Source organism: Pogona vitticeps, chromosome 6 (genome assembly GCF_051106095.1).
Source record: "Pogona vitticeps strain Pit_001003342236 chromosome 6, PviZW2.1, whole genome shotgun sequence".
NCBI lineage: Eukaryota > Metazoa > Chordata > Lepidosauria > Squamata > Agamidae > Pogona > Pogona vitticeps.
In genome coordinates, this window is record NC_135788.1 from 42,555,946 (window position 1) to 42,577,061 (window position 21,116).

A 21,116-nucleotide genomic window follows, 5' to 3' on the forward strand; every position below is an offset into this window, starting at 1 on the left:
CAAAGAGATACCAATTGACATTCTTCTCCTACTCTTTCTGAGTTGCTTGTTTTGTTCATATTTCCATTTGTACAGCTTAAAGGGGAAAAAAACTATGAACAACTATTAGTTCTTTATTTTTGGATATTGACATTATTTTAATCTGTTTATTTTGTTTGATGTACGTCGCCCAAAGTAGTCGAATGACTAGATGGGTGGGATATTAACAACAACAATTTGCTACAAATAAAATATGTAATGTTAACATACAGCATTTAGTATCACAATATATATTACGAAGCTAAGATATTAATTTTACAATATATTCTTATATATTATATTGTAATGTAACTAATGCAATATACAATTTTAAAGCAAATGAAACGTTACAACACACTAGTTTTTGAAAATAATTTTCTAAATGTTGGTGGATACTTGAGGACAATGGCAATAGAATCTCATTTGTATTGTTTTTAAAACATCATGCTGTGTTTATTATTACACTTATTATTTGCCATTATCCAAAAGCAAAATATTTTCCCTCAGAAGCAGCCCTGAAACACTCAAGATAAAGGAAGAGAAAAATGAAAACACATTAAAATGCATTTTGTATTACTAGCTTCCATTGCTCTAATGAATGTAATATGGAAGTTTGCAGTAACAATATTGCAAATAATAGGCCACCTGCTGGGACAGTCGTACAGGCTTCAGTAATTTCTATGGACTCTCCTAGTCAATCACAATGAATAGTTTGTCTACTTGTTGCATGAAAAGTCTCTTTGTGTCTGTATGCTATTTTGTCCTTATTTGATTTTCTTTTTCTTGGTTTTCATTTCATAAGTGCCTGAAGGTTTGCTTATTATTGTAAGCACACCACAGTGGAAGCAGGATTCTGGGCGCAATGGACCTCCGGATTACTTAAGAAGATGCATTGTTCCACGGGGTTATGCCTTGGGACTATGCTCAGAACCCTCCAGAGAGCATGGCCAGTAGGGAATTCTAGGAACAGCAGTCCCAGAAAGTACCTTTTGCATACTCCTCTTTAAAAATGAAAGGAAGGAAGGAAGGAAGGAAGGAGAAGAAAGAAAGAAAGAAAGAAAGAAAGAAAGAAAGAAAGAAAGAAAGAAAGAAAGAAAGAAAGAAAGAAAGAAAGAAAGAAAGAAAGAAAGAAAGAAAGAAAGAAAATGGCCATTTGGAAGCACTCAATGCCTTTTTTTCCCCAAAAGAAGCATCCTCTCTCTCTCTCTCTCTCTCTCTCTCTCTCTCTCTCTGTGTGTGTAAGACTACAGTTCCCATTATCTCAGCCTGGAAATTGTGGAAATTGCAGTTGCTTCTCTTGAACTGTTATAGAACTTACCAGAAATTTCCTTTTCTGTTTCCAGTGGCTTCCTTGTGCATTGGTGGCCATATGTGCTTCAGTAACAATTTTAATAAGCTCCCACTCCTCATCAGTTGGCTCAGGTTTTATTCCAATTGTTTTCTGCAACTCCTCCCGTCGTCTCTTCTCTCGATTCTCCTCTATCAGTTTTCTTTTTGCTAGCCGCTTGCTGTCATCCAACACCACTAACAAGGAAAAAGACAGGACAGAAAAACAGATTACAATCACTTCTTGGAAATGTGTAATCTGTTTGGAGGATTATAGTTTTCTATCTTGGGAATTTTCAGGAAACATTTGGAATAGTAAGTCACTTTCCATGGACAACCAAGCAGACCCTCCAAAATCTAACAAATTCCAAGTCACTGAAGTCAATGCGGATAATACAGTTACATCATTTATCAGATTTTAGCAACTGCTATATAGATGTCTATTCTCAGAACAAATAGTGAGGCACATTGAACAATCCCTATACAATCAGTAGTAAAGAAGATAAATTAGACTACTCAAAGATTAAAAGGAAGGCAGAGAAATCTAGAACACAAAATTCCCTTCCTCCAGGAAAAATAAAGTCTACTGCATTTACACTAACCCAAGCAGATCTACCATTCCACCCAGCTCAAAGGTAGAGGCAAAGCTGGAACTAACAAGAACACAGAATATCACACCATGTCTATTGTCTAAAGAATATATTTGTTAAAATTGTGGCCCTTTAATGATTTGTAGTTTTTGACATTGTGAACATAGCCCCTAATAGAGTGGCCCAAATCCAATTCCTGATCCAAATTCCTAAATCAATAAGGTTTGCATATGCATCGACTCACCTTTCAGCAAGTGACTCAATGGGTCTACTCTAGTCAGGATTATTAATTGGGTTTAGCTCAATATGTTAAATTCATTTATCAAAGTCTTGAATCTGAACAATAACAGAGTAAGAACAGCAGTTAGCTACTCTTAGTAGGTTGGAATAACTGGGTATGGAGCCTAGTGTCCTCCCAGGAAACGGATCCAGCCTGGGCAGCTTTGGGCAAGCTGCCCAATTCTAGAATGCCATGGAAAAGATGAGACTGGGAAGCCACTTCTATTTTATACTTAGAAAACCCTGTCATCCCAGGTGAGAATCAATTTGCTGGTACAGAATTAAGCAGTCTAAGAGTGATAGTGAAAGGCTGAACAGTCTGGTTTACCCAAATTAATCAATTTTTGTATATTATATTATTAAATACAGAATTCATCTACATATTAAAGAATGAATTAACTGATTTTGCACATAATCGATGTGCCGTTGGTATCAGCTATTCAATGATTACTTTTGCTTTATTAATACAGTTCCATTTTTTAGAGTTATATTCAGATGAAGAAAATGCTTTGACTGTCATATCCCTTTAACTAAATCCACACATTGACAGTAAATATAGCCCAACATGCTTTTGTATATATCTTTTGTATATACATCCCGGTTTTATTTGTAATTTTTGTTGAATGATCTTAGGCTTCAATAAACAGTAGTAGTAGTAGTAGTAGTAGTAGTAGTAGTAGTAGCAGCAGCAGCAACAACAGCAACAACAATAACAGAAGGAGGATAACTGCTAAATGGTTAGATTTTAAGAACAATAATGGCCAATGGCTATATTGCACACAGCAAAAATGCCTGAGGGTTAACCCTAACTAACTGTGTTCTCCACCAACATGGATACAACAAAAAGCAGGATAGCTAGGACCAAAGAACTATACAACTAATTCTAAAGTGGTAGCTGTGTTCATTGGTTGTTGGAAGAGGAAGAATAGAGGACAGAATATCATGGCACCTTCAGTGAGACTGTCCATGGATCAAAATCAAGAACCACTTCCTCAGACCTTGACAAATGCATTTATGGAAGTGGGCAGTGATCCCTGAAAGTTCACACAGAAACATATATATTAATCTTTAAGGTACCACAATATTTTGGCCCCTTTCCCCACCCCAACAATTAATTCTGTATTCTCATGGGTAATTTATAGCAAATTTGTGTTTGGATTTGTCAAAAGAAGCTGCCTGTGCCCTGTTACTTTCACAACTAAGAAATTGGAACCAAATCTCTGAAATGGCACAAAGGCCTACAGTTGAAAAGGGCAGGGAGACTATTGGGAGGGACTGTCGTTAAGCTGCAGAGGACATTCTTTGCACACACGAGCCCTTGCTATTTCCAGTTAGAACTTTAAAATATCAGCTGGTGGCAACAGCTTTAGCATGAACCCCAGGAGAATGTAAGGAAAGGCCAGCTGGATCAGACCAAATGCTTATGTAGGCTGGCATTTTGTTCTCACACAGCCAATCAGAAGCCTATGGGAAGCCCACAAGCAGGACACGATCCTACTAGCGCCCTGCCACTCATGGACCTAAGTAAGTTCTATTCAGAAGCATACTGCCTCTGCTAACTGATGAAATACACAACTATCATGATTAGAAGCCATTGACAGCTTGATCCTTTATGAACGAGAGGGTTCTGATAACCAGAAACTTTCAGTGATTCAATTTTTTTAAAAAGACCTGACCATAGCCAGCCTCTTGGGCTAGCACACAGAAACTCCTTGGATCCTAAACGTTTTTGTTTGTTTTTTTAAAATGAGATTATTGACTAAGATCCTCTGTACTTAACTAAGGACTACTGATTCTAGTCATTTGAATCTGGATTTTCATTTTAAAATTGTCTCCACTGATATTCTTTGAAATCTCTGGAGAGGCATGAAATATAAGTTCTTGAAGGGTTAATCTTGCAGTCGTATGCTCCAGTTCCTTTGAAGTGAAATAGTGCTCAGTTTCTTCCTGTCTAAAAATAAAACAAACAACTGCAGGATGACTCATATAAAAACAGCATCCAACTTCCCATTCTTCCGAATCTTTAAACATGATAATTCTCCCCTCTGCAAGACACTGCTCCAAAACAGCTCCCACTCCTGTGAAAGAAATTGTTCCTCTCCTTAATAGCACACAAAATAGCTAAGGCTAGAAGAAAACTTAGGCTTTTCAACAGAAAATAGAAAATTAAAGCTTAGGGTGGGGGGGATGAAAAAAAAAGTTGTCCTATAACATCGTACATTGTCAGCCAGCATACAAAATAAAAATGCGGAAAGCTACCGATTATTTCCTTGGACTGAAATAAACATCTATAATGAAAACAAACAGCACAGTAAAATAAAGGAAAAGCTTACAATCTGTTGCCATGCCAACATAGATGCATTTCTTGAAGCGACATTCCTGGCACTGGTTTCTTGTGACTTTGTCTATCACACATTTTCCTTCATATTTACAGGAATAAGTTGGGTGAAGATTTTTCTGAATAGTTCTTCGGAAAAAACCCTAGGTAAAGAAGAGAATATAAAACACAAGCAGAATTTCCCTCTTTTCTGAATATCTAAAACATGATTGCATACTTATTTTACAAGTAATGTAGAATTCACATTATCATTCTAGAACAGCATCATCCTTTGCTACAAATTTGAAGCTGGCTAAAACTCAGCCATGAAATTCCAGGTGTTTGTTTTACTAAGAGTAGCATTTATGGTAGAATGCTGGAATGAGCTGCCTGGTGAAATTCTGATTATACTGGATCACTTCACCACCATACTTTATCTTAGAGAACAAGGAAGATACCTTGTTTGAGTGCTAAGGCCTATATCCAACTGCTATTGTAAATGGGAGTAGACCCATGGATTCAGCAGGTCTACTCTAACTGAGATTCACCGTTGCATTTAGCCCATAGTCATTTAGGTCTTTTGTATTTTATTTAGCTATTCGGATTTTTTTTTTGTTTTTTTGTTTTTTTGGAAGGACACTGCAAGACATTAAGGAAAGTTGGGAAACGTTCTGAACACAATTTGAATAGAACTCCTGTCAAGATCTGACGATATCTGCAATTAAACCAGGTTGTAGTGAATGGTATTGGCTGAGGTCATTTTTGAGCACCCCACCCCCCCCGATCTCCAGAGCAGTTTTGAACAGAACACTTTGCACTATGACAATACTTCTTGATCTCAAATTACTGTGCCCACGTACAAGACCAAAAAGATAAGTGTGACCTGCCAAAGTGCCCTGATTGTTGTTTATTTAACTGAATACATTTAGATTGCATTTTTATACATGCTTATTTAATGGGACAAATAAATGATATATCTTGTAATGGCCAAAAACCTGTTGCTTAGCAAAGTAAATCACATGAGAGTAGGCCCACTGAATCAATGGGGATTTAGTGAGTCAACGTCATAACTTCCCTTGATTCAAATGGGCCTACTCTAACTGCAACTTACTTCAGCATAGTCAGCTGAAAAAAGAGTCAGCACATTTGAATCAATAGTACTTCTGGAGGAGCTTACTCACCAAAACACTGATTCAAATGGGCCTACTCTAGTGTGATGTACAGTGTTAAGCAGCAGGGTTTTGGCCAATAACTGTTCTGAAGAGAAAATACATAAGGTATAACTACCAGTGTTTGGCATAATAAAAAATGATTATAAAAATAAAACTACCAGTATATAAGTTTAAATAAATAAATAAATAAATAAATAAATAAATAAATAAATAAATAAATAAATAAATAAATAAATAAATAAATAAATAAATAAATAAATAAATAAATAAATAGCGTACTCACATATAAATGGGTATTGCAAACTCTTCCCTTTTGTTCTCTTATGTCCAAATCTCTCTCTCTCTCTCTCTCTCTCTCTCTCTCTCTCTCTCTCTCTCTCTCACACACACACACACACACACACACACACACACACACACACACACACACACACACACACACACACACACACACACACACACACACACACACCATGGCTCAGTGAAGCTATTCTTTAAGAGTAAACATCTCATATTCAGGGTGTCTTAGGTCACTGAAGCTGAGAGCAGCACAAGCTGCCTCTGTGGTGATCTCGAATCTCCACTAAGGCCACCACAACAGCTGTCCTCATACCCAAGTGCACAGTCAGGAAATTGCAAATGGTGTTTCCCCATTCCATTCAGCCAGCATTGAGAATACTCTGCAGTTTCTTTTTAGAGGTCCCCTCGTTTGAAGTCCAATATTGCTTACTCCCAGCCTCACATGCCGTAGATTCTTCAGCTTCCTTACCTCAGAGAGTAACACAGTGACACTGAGGGGCAATCAGATGACTGCAATCACATGTGCCTGATCACACTGGAAAGGGCTCCCTTTAACAGGAATGGGGACTCAAGTCACGGGACTCACTGTCAAGTCAGATTTAAATCGCACCAATGACTCAACTCAAACTCAACTCAAGTCCCCCCCCCCCGCCAATGTCTCGGACTTGACTCGGGCCTTGAAACCCATCCAACCGAAAGAGCTTGTTTCTAATAAGGACTCCTACTTGGGGCTTGGGACTCAGACTTGGTACCAAAGACTCAGACTTAAAACTTGGTACTAAAGGCTTGGACTCAAACTTGGGACTCGGATCGAAAGACTTGCCAACATCCATGCTCTTTCATGGGAGTGATTTTTCTTAAAGTCATCCATCCATTTGGTGGAGAATCACTCTAGCCCAGACCCAGAAAGTAGAAGCCCTACAAAAAAAAGGTCCGGCTTACACATGGATCAGGTCAGGCTGGAGTGCATTTCTCTATTTGTTGTGTTACTTCTGGGAAATAGATTACATTGGATCACTCCGCAAACAGTTCAAATTGCAATCATACAGGGAGGTGAGATAATAGCCTTCATCTCATTTGCCATAACAGAGGGGCAGGAGACTTCCTAAAGCTCAGGGGGCAGCCCTATAACAAAAGATTGTACTCCAAAACCCCATTTAAAAATGGACAAACAATCATGCCTTCTAGACAACCCCCATGAGATTATTTCTGGTTTTAGAAAGGGCACCTAATGCCTATATAAAGTACGAGGGGCCCACAGATGGTCCCAAATGGCAAACAGTGCTCCCTTAGAGGGCATGATTGGACATTTTAGGTCCATTTTTAAAATGGGGGGGTTGGCATGCTAGGGGGCCACACTGAGGCCCCTGGGGGGACACACTTTGACCATCCTTGCTATAACAGTAGCAGGGCTTTATGTGATACCTCTGCAGGTGTTTCCTTTCCACAATGGCCACGAACAATTGTTCAGGTGAGCTTAACTGTAGGGGCATGGAGGGGGAAGACAGCTGCAGATGGGGAACATAGTTCATAAAATGGCAAAAAAGTTTGCAAAGTGGCAAAAAAAGAGGACAATTAGGTAAGCACTGCCGTATTGCAATGGCTGAATAAAAGGGAAAATACAATCTCTTGACGCCTACATGGAAACCACAAGTGTAGTGTAGTGAAGACTGAGTAAAGACTAGGGAAAATTTGGTTCAAATCCCCACTTAGTCATCATGAAGCTTACTGAGTGACCTTGATCCAATAACACTCTCTTAGCCTACTTCAACCTACTTCACAGGGTTGTGTGCACAAAGTGGGGAGGTTTGGAGAGCCATGTACACCCTGCCTTTAACTCACTCTAAGAAAGAAAGGATATAAATGGAACAAATATAATGGTGATGATTCTAGTCACATTACAGAAAATGTACAACACATGGCTGTGACACTTGCTTTCTGCAATTAGTATAAAATGGTTTGTCAGGTGGTAAAAAGCAGGATTATTGTCATATGATGATGTGTACCACACATTTTATCCCAACTAGCACATCTATCAATATAATAGACAGCTGCTGGAAAACAACCAGGCTTATCATTTCCAGCTCCCAATCTTATGCACTCCCTATTATTTACCTTGCAACCTTCACAAGTTATGCAGCGATAGTGATACCCAGTGGCTTTGTCACCACAAACAACACACAGCTCGTCCTTGTCTAAGTAACTGGGTATGTACCCTGCAGAGAGAAAAAGGAGAGGGAGAGAGAGAGAGAGAATGAGAGAGAAAGTGCACTTCAATTGACTGGCTGAATAAGGAAAAGAATGCATATATTTAATGCCTTTCAACATCATCAGTTATCTGAAGGCTACACTTCCTTAACCAAGGGGATGACCACAAAGGCACCAACCTGCCTCAGTCAAGAGGTGCTTGTTAATCTAAACCAGTCTGCATGATAAGCACTTTTAAGTCTTGCTTATTTTAACCCAAGGGCTAGAATCCTGTTTCTTGCATAACAGTTTCACAGTTGGAACACTTGGCTTGAGCCCTGCCAATCTCTGCCTTGTAATTACACAAGCTGGACATTGCCTTCTAACTGTAAATGGAACTTTGTCTCACTCAAAGGGGTGCTGGATGCCACCTTACACAAGCAGTGGCCAGGAAGGAACCATATGTGGAACGCAATTTTCTGCACTGCTTTCCCTATCCAAAATATTAGATGAACAAGATCAACTCTTCTATTTAAATCAGCAGGACCTAAAAATGTGTGACTCTTGACAAATCATGGGTAAATTTGAAAGTGCAACAAAGAGCTGGAACACTACTGAACATATTAAAACAGGATGATTTTATATACACACAGGGAGAGAGAATGGCAACCCCCATTTTGAGATTCTGCTAGGATCTCCCAGAGAAACACAGGAGCCCACATCTACTCTTCCTGGGATTTCTCTCTCCCCAGCCATCCTCAAGAAGCCTTTCCATGAGGCTAAGGAACCTCATAAGACCAAAAACTTGTGCCTACGTGTTCTTGTTCTCCTTACTTTCTCCACCTCACTTTTGATATTGTGTCATGTTTTTTTTTTTTTAGTTTGTGAACCTGAGGGCAAGGATTGTCTTTTTGTCTGTATTAATAAATTAAGTATAGTACTCTAATAGCCTTTCCAGATGTAGCGCCATGTCTAAATCGTTTATTAGATGGTTTAATAAACAAACAGTGTGGAAAAGACGGACAATAAATGCCATTTTGTCTCAGTCTGTGCAAAGAACAGAACTTAGAAGCTTTGGCTTTTTCTTTGCCAATTGTGCAAAGAACACAGCATGGAAGTAGCTATTTACTTATAATTAGTAACCAACTAGTTTCCCCCTAAATGAATGCATAACTAAGTAATATTTACCATAATTGAACCTCTTCTCAGTGTAGTTGTAAGCTTTGAGTTAGCACCTAGGTTAAAATGAAAGCACATTGTGCTAAATGGTTCTTAGATTTGAGTCACTGTATGTTGTTAGACTACAGCTCCCAGAATCCATAGCCATTGACTATGGTGGCTGGGAATCTTGGGAACTGTGTCACAACAACATCTGGGGACCCATGTTTGAGAACTGAGAGATCACCTACATAAACTGCACACATTGAATTCAATGGACTGAATAGCCTCAACTATTCAAGTGCAAAGAAATACAACTGCCTGATGTTGAGATTGCAAGAGAGGTCCAAAAAAAAGAGAGCAAATTTTGTGACAAAATGGCACACCTGTAATTAAGAAAGCAGTAGCTATGACATGAATAAATATCAATATGGCTTGACAGTAAATGACATGAGTTTAGTGTAGTTGGGTAGTTCAATTTGGGCACTTCAGATTGAACAATATGAATAGGGCACAAAACAAGCTAGGCAAAGCTGTGCAGTGTGCTCTTCAGTATGGAATAATCTAGCCTGCTTTCAAAAGGGTAGATTAAAAATCATGTGCCAACTTTCTGAGTGAGAGATGTGGGAAACATAGAGAGACACCTTCTGTCTACAGCCTAATGCAGCAAAGTAAATCCAGCTATTGAATGTTCTTGGCAGGCAGGGAGGAGAGAATGGAAGGCAAATGAGACTGAGCAACATTTTGCACAGCAGCTTTAGAGAAGAGACCATCTAACTGCATAAATGTCTTTCACTACCAGCAGCAAATACATAAAGACTTTCAGGTCCAGCTGCAGAACAAGTAGAAATTTAATTTGCTCTGGTGCCAGTTCTTGGAATGGGATATGACATGAAAGTTTCAGAACACATAGTAGGCAGGAAATAATAGAAAAACACTATTAACATGTAAGAAGAGAAAAAGGCAAAACAAAAACAAACAAAAAACAAAAAACTCCAGACTCTATTCTGGTCCACCTAAATTCAATATATACAGGAGGTGTTTGTTAGCAGCAAATCAGAAAATATGGGATAACATTGCCATGGAAAGATTTCATGTGATAGACTAGAAGAAAATAAAAGGTTACTGCAAATAGTTCAGTATTTGTACAAAACTGACATATATTCATTTTCGGGGGAAAAGAGAATATTTTTGCATCAAATATTGTAAGGCAGCTTTCTCCAATTTGGTACCCTCTGTATATTGTTTGTTCCATAACTTTAATTAGTCATGAACCCTGGCCATACTAGGTAGAACTGATGACAGCTGCAACTCCAAAATACCTGTAGGAAAAAACATCTGTCCTAAGGCATGATCCAATATGTATACAGAACCTTGGTTCAATAAATAATAATAATGACTTTCCACAAACTTCTTGCAAGCTTAACAGAGTACTATCCTATTTGGATTACAGATGCTTCAGAGTCAATTAAAATTCACAATTAGTTTGAAGTGCTTAATACATATGCTCATTTAATCTTCAACTATCCAAAACAAAATGTGGGGAAATATAATGTACACCATCTGGAACCTCCCCAGTAAGCACAAACATGTTCCACAAAACAATTCTTGGTAAATATGTGGGATTGCAATATGGGTGCTATGTTTGTTACAGTCATCTGTGCAGTAATGACACATTTCACCTGATCAGCTGATTCATTACAAATTTGACAATGCCTTTACTAAATAAATTAATTGCGTCAAATTGCATTTTCGCATAACATCAGTAGTTGAAGTAGACATCATTTAAAAAATAATAATAATACTTGAGACAGATGTTAATTGCATGAATTATCTATTAGCACTAAAGTTTTGTGATATATGGTTTTGATACATATAGGAAAAAGAAAACAAGAAGCCAGGTCCTAAATAAAATAAAGTTAATGTTGTTGGTTTTTAAAATAGATGTCTAATGCATTTAACTAGATGGCTAATGTTTCAGCTTCTTTCATGGGGCTTTTTCTCCTCTTTTTGCCTTGCTGATTTCAAGATTCCCACCCCAGTTATTTCGCTTTTGATTGATATGCAGTTTTACACTCTTAATTTTTATTTATACCCTCAAAGAGAAAGAAACCTTGGTTTAAAGCATACAGTTATATTGAAGCAGGATGCTGAAAAGGAAGATACTGAAGGAATAAATCAGTCACATGCCTCACTCAAAATGTGAGCAAACTGATGCATCTTTCTTGAATTTTAACTTCTGCACCAAGTAAACACAACAGATATGCTTCACTGTTTGATTCTTTAATAACACCATTCTCTGCTTACTTAGGAATAATCCAGTGATGGCTTGTGAGTCATGGAGGGGGCATTTCCCCAACTTATTTGCTCTGGTTCATGAGCAAGCCATAGGCTAAGAATGTGACTACACTGGCAAGCCAAATCAAAGCAATTCTCCTTTGCATTGGCTTGATTTATAGCTTTAAATATACTGAATTTGTTTTCACACTCTCCCTATTGGGAATTTCACTGTTTTTAATTGTGGTAATACACAGGTATCAATGGTAGAAAAACAAAATCTCTCTTTACTAAACAGTTTAAGGTTAGAGGGTCATCCCCACACTATCATGGAAATAAAAACACAAATAGTCAACAGGAACAAAGCATGTTAGACTCATAGTCTTATCCCAAGCACTTGCCATTTAAATCTCTCTCTTAAAAAACAGGTCCTACATAATTATCACATGTTACTCACAGATACTATGCTGCACAGAGTTTCCACCTGGGAAACACGTTCAGGATCAGACTAAATTCCACCAAAAATGAGTCCTACCTCGAGGGAGGACTAGAAAAGTTCTCTGATTTCCAATTCACAATTGCCACTCTAAATGTCCTCTTATGTAAAAGGCAAAAGCAGAAATTCCAAGTGGTAGGATTGAATAGTGGCCTTGCAGCACCAGTGAAGAACAGATGGTAATAAAAAGGTGGCCAAAAAGAAAAACGTACACATACACAGAGCAGTGTCTTTATCACTAGTTTCCATGAGAGAGATAACATGGGAACCTCACCAATTATAACTATATGGAGTAGAGTCTGACATTTCTAAGGCCAACCATGCAGAGATTTTCTTCACAGGCTGTTGGGTCACAGTCTCCCCTAAAACAGCACAGAGTGTTTTAGGTTAAATTAAATACTGGTGTACTGGACAGGAATATAACTGGGAAGGAGAAAAAGGAAAAGGAGAAATGGGTGACTCTTAGTATATGTATAAAATAAATATTTTTCAGTATTACTGTATTTGCATGTATCCATTACTTTATAGTTCTCCAAGCAGGGTATGTGGCTTTCTTACTCACCACTTTTCTTCACAACAACCTTGTAAGGCAGTTCAGGCAGAGAAACTGTGATTAGCTCAAGGTCACCCAGTAAATTTCATGGCTCAATGAAGACCAGGATCAGGATTACCCAATCCCAGTTCAACATTCTAACCACTACACCAGTGGTTCCCAACCTTGGGTAACCAAGGTGCATTTGGACTGCAACTCCTGGAAACCCCAGCCAGTAGTGAAGGCTTCTGGGCGTTGCGGTTCAAGAACACCTGGGTTTACCCAAGCTTGGGAGTCACTGCACTATACCAATAAAGCATCAATACAACCAAAATAACACCAATAAGATGTCAATAACAAATTTAAATATCTGCTGTATCTGCTCTAGGTTGTACTCAAAAAATGTGGAACATATCAAGCCAAGTCAAGCTTACTAGTGGAGATGGGCACAAGCCTCAGCTCAGAGGTTCGTGCCAGTTTGTACATGCAGCATCATAGGTGCCATGAGTTGCCTTCCCCCACCTCCGTGGCTGGATCCCCCACTCAGCAGTTGGAGTGGGTTCCTCTCCTTCTTGTCTTTGACTGTTCAACCAGTCTTTGGCAGGAGCATGGATTTCTCTGCCCTGCTTCCTTGGCTGATCACCCACCAGACAAGGAAGCAGGACAGGCAAACCCATGCTCCTGCCAGGGACTGGTCAAATAACTGAAGAGGAGAGGGAGAGGAGAGTGCTCTGACTGATGAGTGGGTCATTCGCCAGGGAGGCGGGGGAAGGGAACTAAAGCTTGTGCCCATCTCTACTTACTGACAGAGTTTGGAATGCTACTCTAAAGTATTCATGTCATGACGTGCTGGAGCCATTCTCAATCTGAGCAGTGGCAAGATGAATCTCAGGAACAGCTCAGGGACAGCTCAGCAATTGACAATTTCTTGGTCTTCTGGAGCATATTGTTGGGGTGGGGACTACAAAAGGTTAGCAGAACAAGGAAAAAAACTTTCCATGTATACAATAGGTTCACATCTCTTCTTCTTCTTCTTTTGCAAATACATTAAATCTTAACTATTAAAAACAGTTGCCCAGTCAATCAGAATTGTGCTGCTGTGTAAGTACATACTGAGTATCTGCTCCAAACTTAATGACCAGTGACCACACAGAAAGACTGATGACACTTCGCAACAGCTGAACAAAATGTCTACTCCTGCCTACCTAGCTAGCTGGCCAAAGGTAAAGAAGAATGGTTACAGCTGCTCAAGCCATGAACAAAAGAAAATCAGTCCTTTCCAATGCAATTCACCCTGAAACAGCATCCATGTCCTTTATCTGTTTGCTGAATCAACATGTTACTCCTTTCAGATGCAAAACACCTAGAGGAATGAGCCTATTGTCACAGTGTGAATTCACAGAACATTCAAACCAGCTTCCTAACTGAGCCACAATACTACTAATTACAGTATAAGGAAACTGACAGCATACAGTATAGCACTGACTATGAATAATTAGCATTTACTGGTTGTATTAATAATTAAAATAATTAGAACTTTGCTACAAAATGGGCCTTTCCAGCTTACTCAAGATGAAAAATTAACAGCATGATCGCAATTGACCTTTTATGTTTAGTACTTGAAGCAGGACCCTGTGCTGGCATGAAAAGAGCAGCAAAATATTCTCTTCAATGTGGTATGTATCCCAGAACACATAAAATTTCCTACATGCCCAAAATTTAGGTGGAGAGCTACATTTAGGAGCCCTTGGTATATTTTAAGGATTCGGGCAAAAGGACATATTGCATCATGTAAGCAAATTCTTAAGTTTTGGTCCATTCCTCTTCAGTAAATAAAAATCTCCTGCCATGATTCTTGGGGGCACACATGCAAGCTGGCTCCCAAGAACTGCATTAAGGAGTCCTTACTTACCAGCTAGGAATGGACTGAAACTTGTGAATTTGCTTACTTTACATATCAGAATTTTGGCCAGTGTGTCCTTTGCATCCATGCCCATGTATGTGGTCATGTGGCTTGCATATCATGGGGTGCTGATACCACAGCTAAGCAGACTGTGCCTAGAAGAGTTACTTTTTTGGGTTACAATTCCCAGAATCTCCTAGTCATGCTAGCTGGGGGATTCTAGAAGCTGTTCTCTTCCAGGTCAGGTGAGACATAGCAGAGTAATTCATCTAGTGCTAGGATCCCATGGACCAGACTATGCCATGCCCTTCTGTCCTCCACTGCCTCCTGGAGTTTGGTCAAATTCGTGTTGGTAGCTTCAGTGACAGTGTCCAACCATCTCATCCTCTGTCATCCCCTTTTCATCTTGCCTTCACACTTTCCCAACATCAGGGTCTTTTCCAGGGAGTCTTCTCTTCTCATAAGATGGCCAAAGTATTGGAGCCTCAGCTTCAGGATCTGTCCTTCCAGTGAGAACTCAGGAATGATTTCCTTTAGAATGGATAGATTTGTTCTCTTTGCAGTCCAGGGGACTCTCAAGAGTCTCCTCCAGCACCACAATTCAAAAGCATCAATTCTTCAGCGGTCAGCCTTCTTTATGGTCCAGCTCTCACTTCCACACATCACTACTGGAAAAACCATAGCTTTGACTATGTGGACCTTTTGATGTCTCTTCTTTTTAAGATGCTGTCTAGGTTTGTCATAGCTTTCCTCCCAAGAAGCAGGCATCTTTTAATTTCGTGGCTGCTGTCACCATCTACAGTGATCATGGACCCCAAAAAAGTAAAATCTGTCACTACCTCAATATCTTCCCCTTCTATTTACCAGGAGATGATGGGGCCAGTGGCCATGATCTCAGTTTTTTATTTGATGCTGCGCTTCAGACCGTTTTTTTGCGCTTTCCTCTTTCAGCCTCATTAAGAGATTCTTTAATTCCTCCTCACTTTCTGTCATCAGAGTGATATTATCTGCATATCTGAGGTTGTTGATATTTCTTCTGGCAATCTTACTTCCGGCTTGGGATTCATCCAGTCCTGCCTTTTGCATGACGTATTCTGCATATAAGTTAAATAAGCAGGGAGACAATATACAGCCTTGTCATACTCCTTTCCCAATTTTGAGCCAATCAGTTGTTCCATATCCGGTTCTAACTGTTGCTTCCTGTGCCACATATAGATTTCTCAGGAGATAGATAAGGTAGTCAGGCATTCCCATTTCTTTAAAGACTTGCCATAGTTTGCTGTGGTCCACACAGTCAAAGGCTTTTGCATAGTCAATGAATCAGGTATTGTAGGGTAGTGAATTTTCTGTAGTAGGAGAAATTGGCTTACAATGGTATGATCCTAACATGAACTTTTCACTGAATCATAGAATAATTGAGTTAGAAAGGGCCTATAAAGCCAATGCTCAATGCAGGAATCCAAATCAAAGTATAGCTGACATATGGTTGCATAATTTTCCCTTGGATTCTTCCAGTGTTGGAGCGCTCACCACCTCCTGAGGTAATTGGCTCTACTGTCATACTGCGATAAGCATCTAACAATAAAAAATTTACTCTTTCACTAATATCTAGTACTTATGGAATAATGGCCAGATCCAGTTGCACAATGACACAAAAAGTGTAACTTCACAAAAAGCAGCAAATTACTGTACATTAAGAAACCACTGTAGGCATTATCTATTGCATATTGAATTGCATGACTTGGAGTGCAATAGACAGTGGAGATTCTTCCTTTATGATAATTCATCGCTAAAAGTTACACCTTTTACAGAAGTGTACAAATGGATTTCAGCCAATGAATCAGAAGAAGATTGTCAATTACAGGAACCTCTTTTTCTCTCTTAATCTCAGTATATACTGGATTCTTATTCTTGTATGAGAATAGTAGCAGCCTCTTATAGTCATTTGGAAAATATGTGGGGAGCACACATAATGAGGCAACCATGGTAGCTTCACTCCTCTATTGCCTTTATCACACAAAAGTGAGTCTGAATAGGGGGAGATTCTAGTATATGTGTAGTTCTTCACATGAGTTAGAGCATATACACACACAAGTCGAATTTCTGGTTTATGTGGAGATCCTACATGAAGCCTACAACAGCTATCTGTTGCTTTTGCATGATGAATGTGACAATGGGAGGTGTGCCAAAAGCGTGGTATTGAGAATGTTTGAACCGAGCTAGTCAATGATGAAAAACTGCAAATTTTGCAATGGAGCCAAGATTCATAGGGCCAGAATGCTACAATTTCTTGATTCACAGTGTGGACGACCCAATTTTCTACCCATTCAGGCTTTCCTCTGAGTTTAGCTGCAACCTTCTCAGAAACTAGGTGCGCAATAATTTTTCCTAGCAATAATAACTTTTTATGAGCGCTATCTCTAAGTATGCAAACTATTTTGCCATGGTTTGATCATGAATGGGCAATCAAGACACATTAGCTTGCTCCTGATGGAGACGAACACTGCCTGAAATAGTTTGCTTATATAAATCAACACAGCTGTTTGCATTTCTTTGTTTTATTTGGAGGGCATTCCTTTGGGGACAATGCTGATGAGTGCCTATACTTCCAAACTTATCATTGATGTTAATACCACCATGATGCAGCTGAACTATGGAAACCCAAACTTTTCATTATCTCCTCACCACACAGGAAAAAAAAGTTTTGAAAAAATGAACTCACCATGCCAGGGAAGCTCAGAGTTGTTAAAGAGGATGGATAGATAATTCCAAGTTTACTGCTTTCCTGAATGAAATCTGAGAGAGATCACTAGAGGACTAACATTATTGTAGAACTTGAAGGAGCTTCAATGGTTCCCAACCAAATGCAGAAAGAAACAGAATACATGGCAAAAAAGAAAATAAGAAAAAAATAAAATATATATAAAATAAAAAAATTGAAAAGTTTTCAACATTACGTTTACCAAGCAAAAATTTCCAGTGCCCAGTAAGAGTGAACCAATACTGTATTATCCTCTACAGGGGAAAAAGAGAACATCCACACAGATTTCTTTAGAGAGCAAATTAAAAACCAAAGAAGTCCTATGGTGCCTTGAAAACTTGTGAATGTGAACAAAATTGTTCTTTTAATGACAGACACTCATCTTTCTAACCTTCCCCTTCCACTATACAGTACTGTATATCTATTTTAAACCCAAGAGACCATAATATAGTCTAGTAGTGCTTGCTGTAGTACTCTGCTGAGTCACACAGATAAGGTGTATCTTGGTCATCTCAAATATCTGAATGGAACTCAACAAACTGTTACTGACCTTGACCTTCATCTGTCTAGTATTTTTATGGCAGTTGAGATAAAGCTACAATCTGTCAGACTCCCAACCTGCAAATCTGTATAATCTGAACTCTTGGCAAGACAAACTGCTCAGCAGGAGCAGATGCTCACACCTTAGAAGAATGTGTTTCATAATCCAGTGAGAGCAACCCCTCCTGAAATCTATTAACATTTGATAAAGATGGTCACTTCATCAACTTGGGAATTAAGATGTTGCATTCACTGTTTTGAAAAACAACAGATCTAGTCTATTTTCTGTACCCAGTGGTTCTCTGCTGTGTTTCTAATCCTAAAGGAAAATCTCATAACCTATGCATTGTTCACAATTCTTACTATTGGCCCATTGGCAATACTTTACAAACAGCTTACTACAAATCTCAGCAAATATTCCTTAGGCCCACAGTATTGCAGAGACTGCTAGAGCATGCATGTATGCAGTGCCATAATTTTGCTCTTCTTTAACAGGATTTCACTGAATTTCTTTGTAAAATGCTTAGGAAACTGAGAAAGTCAAGATAGCATTGATAGATTCACTCCACCATTTCTGACTTAATTCTAGAAAGGGTGTTTTTTTTTAAAAAAGGTCAATTTCCAGTTTTACATCAGAAAGTAAAACAATGAGGTCCAGTATCTGAGCAGTGTGTGTTTGTCCTTTCTTGAATAAAACCTCCAAAGGGAAAGCTATTCATAACTCATCCCTTATGGAGGCAAATTGACTTAAGAAATCTCTGTAGATAGACTCTGTAGTTGCATGACTCAATGTGCAACAGATAATGTCTATGTGATTTCTTAACTTGAGGCAATTTGCCTCCAAAAATTATACCTAGTTATTTGAACCAGGCATAAAAAGTCCACTGACAAGGCATTGCAATGCATACATTCATCTCTAACTCATTTGATACAGATTTTTATAATGCTTTATAACATGAAAAGGCTAATGTCAAGATCAGAGGCAAAACTCTGCATAATAATAGCCCTCTTGTGGAGTAATTAATACTGTTTTTAAAATGAAAATGTATAAAATGCATCTGAAACAAACCCATTTGCAGAATCAAAGAAAACTGAACTAACTACACTTGAAGACAAGCTTTAGGCTGGAAAGACACCAGCTTTTAAGATAAGTAATTTCACTGTATCAATAACTCCCTAACATGTGAGTTGTCAGCAAGCTACAACTTGAATATATTTTATGGCAGGATCCATTATAAACATATTGACAGTAAAGCAGGAACACAAAAATAATTGGATAATGAATTCCAACGTATCTAGTATCCTTCCATTTTATTTTTCATGTTCTTAGTCCTGCAGTGGAGCTGTATTATAATTTTTTCTTCCAAGAAAGAATGTGTCCCTTTGTTCAGGGAATAAGTACCACTCTTAGGAAAATTGTAGGTATTAGTTCACTTCTATTCAAGCTGTGGGGAGCTGTATGAACAAATGGTCAAAGACCTCCATCGTAAAGAGATCTATTCCCCATCTCTGTGATAAGCAGTGGGTGTTCTACCTACCCACAAAATGCTGATTACAGGTGCTGTTCTTAAATACATGTTCCTTGTTTTTAAATATATTTGAAGTGCAATGTACTGTACTTGAAGAAAGATAAATTTTACAGTAATATTGAGATGTGAGTCCATATAACAGTAACACAGTATGCCTTCATTATAAGAATAAAAGGTGAGTATTGTCCAACAAACTCAATTTTGGCTCAAATTAATTTAGCTATATATATATTTAGAAAGTTAAGATAGCATGAATCACTGGATAAGGCAGATACACAATTAGATTACATCCTCACCCCCATTTCCAATTTGGTATATTTCTTTAGGCAAGCCAGTTAGCAAAGCCATTTGTCTGTCCAGAAAAACAAGGGAAAGAATTCTATTTGGGCTAAGTACCAATATTACGTTGTATTGTGATGTTCCTCCTTGATGATGTTTGACAGGAGAAATCTAATGCCGGGAAATTTGCTGCTTCTTTTACCCAATATTCACCCATTGATTGCTGCTGAGAGAAAATTTCTCTTCTGTTACCAAACACTGACCAAAAAAGTCATCCAATAAAAAGGCAATTGTTCCACAAACTGATTAGTTTATATATGAACTGTTAACAATTTATTCCAATTATACTTAGCTTGGCTAAAATCCAAAGATTCAGAGTAGCTTCAAATATTAACAAAATGTGAAGAAAAGCTTACTGGAACTTTTGAACTTTTTTGTTGAACAATTGATTACCTCTCTCTATAATAAGGAAAGTCTGCTCTTTTTTACTAGTAGTTTGCTGGTGAAGGAGATACTGTTTGAGAAAAAGAGATCTGAAGACTCCTTTCTCAAATTCCAATAATAAATTTTATGTTTCAGTTCTATGATGTCAGCAACTTTAGGATAGGATTGTAACCCACGAAAGTTCAGAAGACTAGATTTCCAGATTTGTGTTCCATAAACTGAGCAATATAAGCCAATATTACAAATGCTAATACAGTTTAACATTGTACAGATCGGCGTCTATTCTAGGACCTATTGTCATTTTAAGATTCTAGCCCTTTTGAATACGGGGAGTTCTGACTTCAACACAATATCCTGAAAACCTTAAAAGAACCTATATTCCCAACTTCTGTCCTTTGAGTAAAAATGTGGGAATCAAAGAGAGAAAATCTGATCAGGACCTATCGTGTCATCTTCATTAAAAACAGAATCTAGTTTGTTTAAAATTCATCTTGAAGCAAAAATAGGATAATGTGCTGAAAATTTCTTTATGTATTACTAAAGAGAACTTGATGAAATATGAAAGCAGCAGATTCTTCATATTTTTTAAAATTGTTTTTTAAATGTGATATGCTGTTTTTATTCTGATTGTTTGCAGTTTTAACTGCCCATGAGCTGCCTATGAACTATGAATGAATGAACTGCACATGCTATTATTTTAATAGTACAGATTATCACATCTGCATAAAGATATACCACACAGACCACCTGTATATCTAACTGTCAAATAGTGCTTTATTATAACATTCTTTTATAATCAATCTCTTTTATTATTATTTATCATAATGAAAATTTCTGATTTTTCCGATTTTTCATTCGACCAAGTGATATCCAGGTCTCTACATTGCAAATGTGTTTTATAGCAATTGTTATGGGAGGTTTTAGATTTAGTTAACAGTTTTAAAGAACTACAAATGAATGAATAAATTATACATATTATTACTTTAAGGTGTAGATTATCTTGTCTTC

The 21,116-nt window shown here is 38.1% G+C and overlaps 1 protein-coding gene and 1 long non-coding RNA gene across 19 annotated transcripts in view; one reads left to right on the forward strand and one right to left on the reverse strand.

The window, feature by feature from the left end:
- LOC144583477 (uncharacterized) overlaps positions 1–1,221 on the forward strand; it is a 42,181-nt gene extending 40,960 nt beyond the window's left edge. The window contains exon 2 of the long non-coding RNA XR_013537252.1: positions 821–1,221. This is a non-coding gene — a long non-coding RNA (uncharacterized LOC144583477). The remainder of the gene's footprint in view (positions 1–820) is intronic.
- THRB (thyroid hormone receptor beta) overlaps positions 1–21,116 on the reverse strand; it is a 268,006-nt gene that overhangs the window by 19,306 nt on the left and 227,584 nt on the right. For all 18 annotated transcript variants that reach the window (XM_073003406.2, XM_078377281.1, XM_078377286.1 and 15 more), the window contains 3 exons: positions 8,118–8,218; positions 4,547–4,694; positions 1,337–1,542 (listed from right to left, as the gene is read on the reverse strand). In XM_073003406.2, coding sequence (XP_072859507.2) covers positions 1,337–1,542; positions 4,547–4,694; positions 8,118–8,218 — 455 coding nt within the window. The remainder of the gene's footprint in view (positions 1–1,336; positions 1,543–4,546; positions 4,695–8,117; positions 8,219–21,116) is intronic.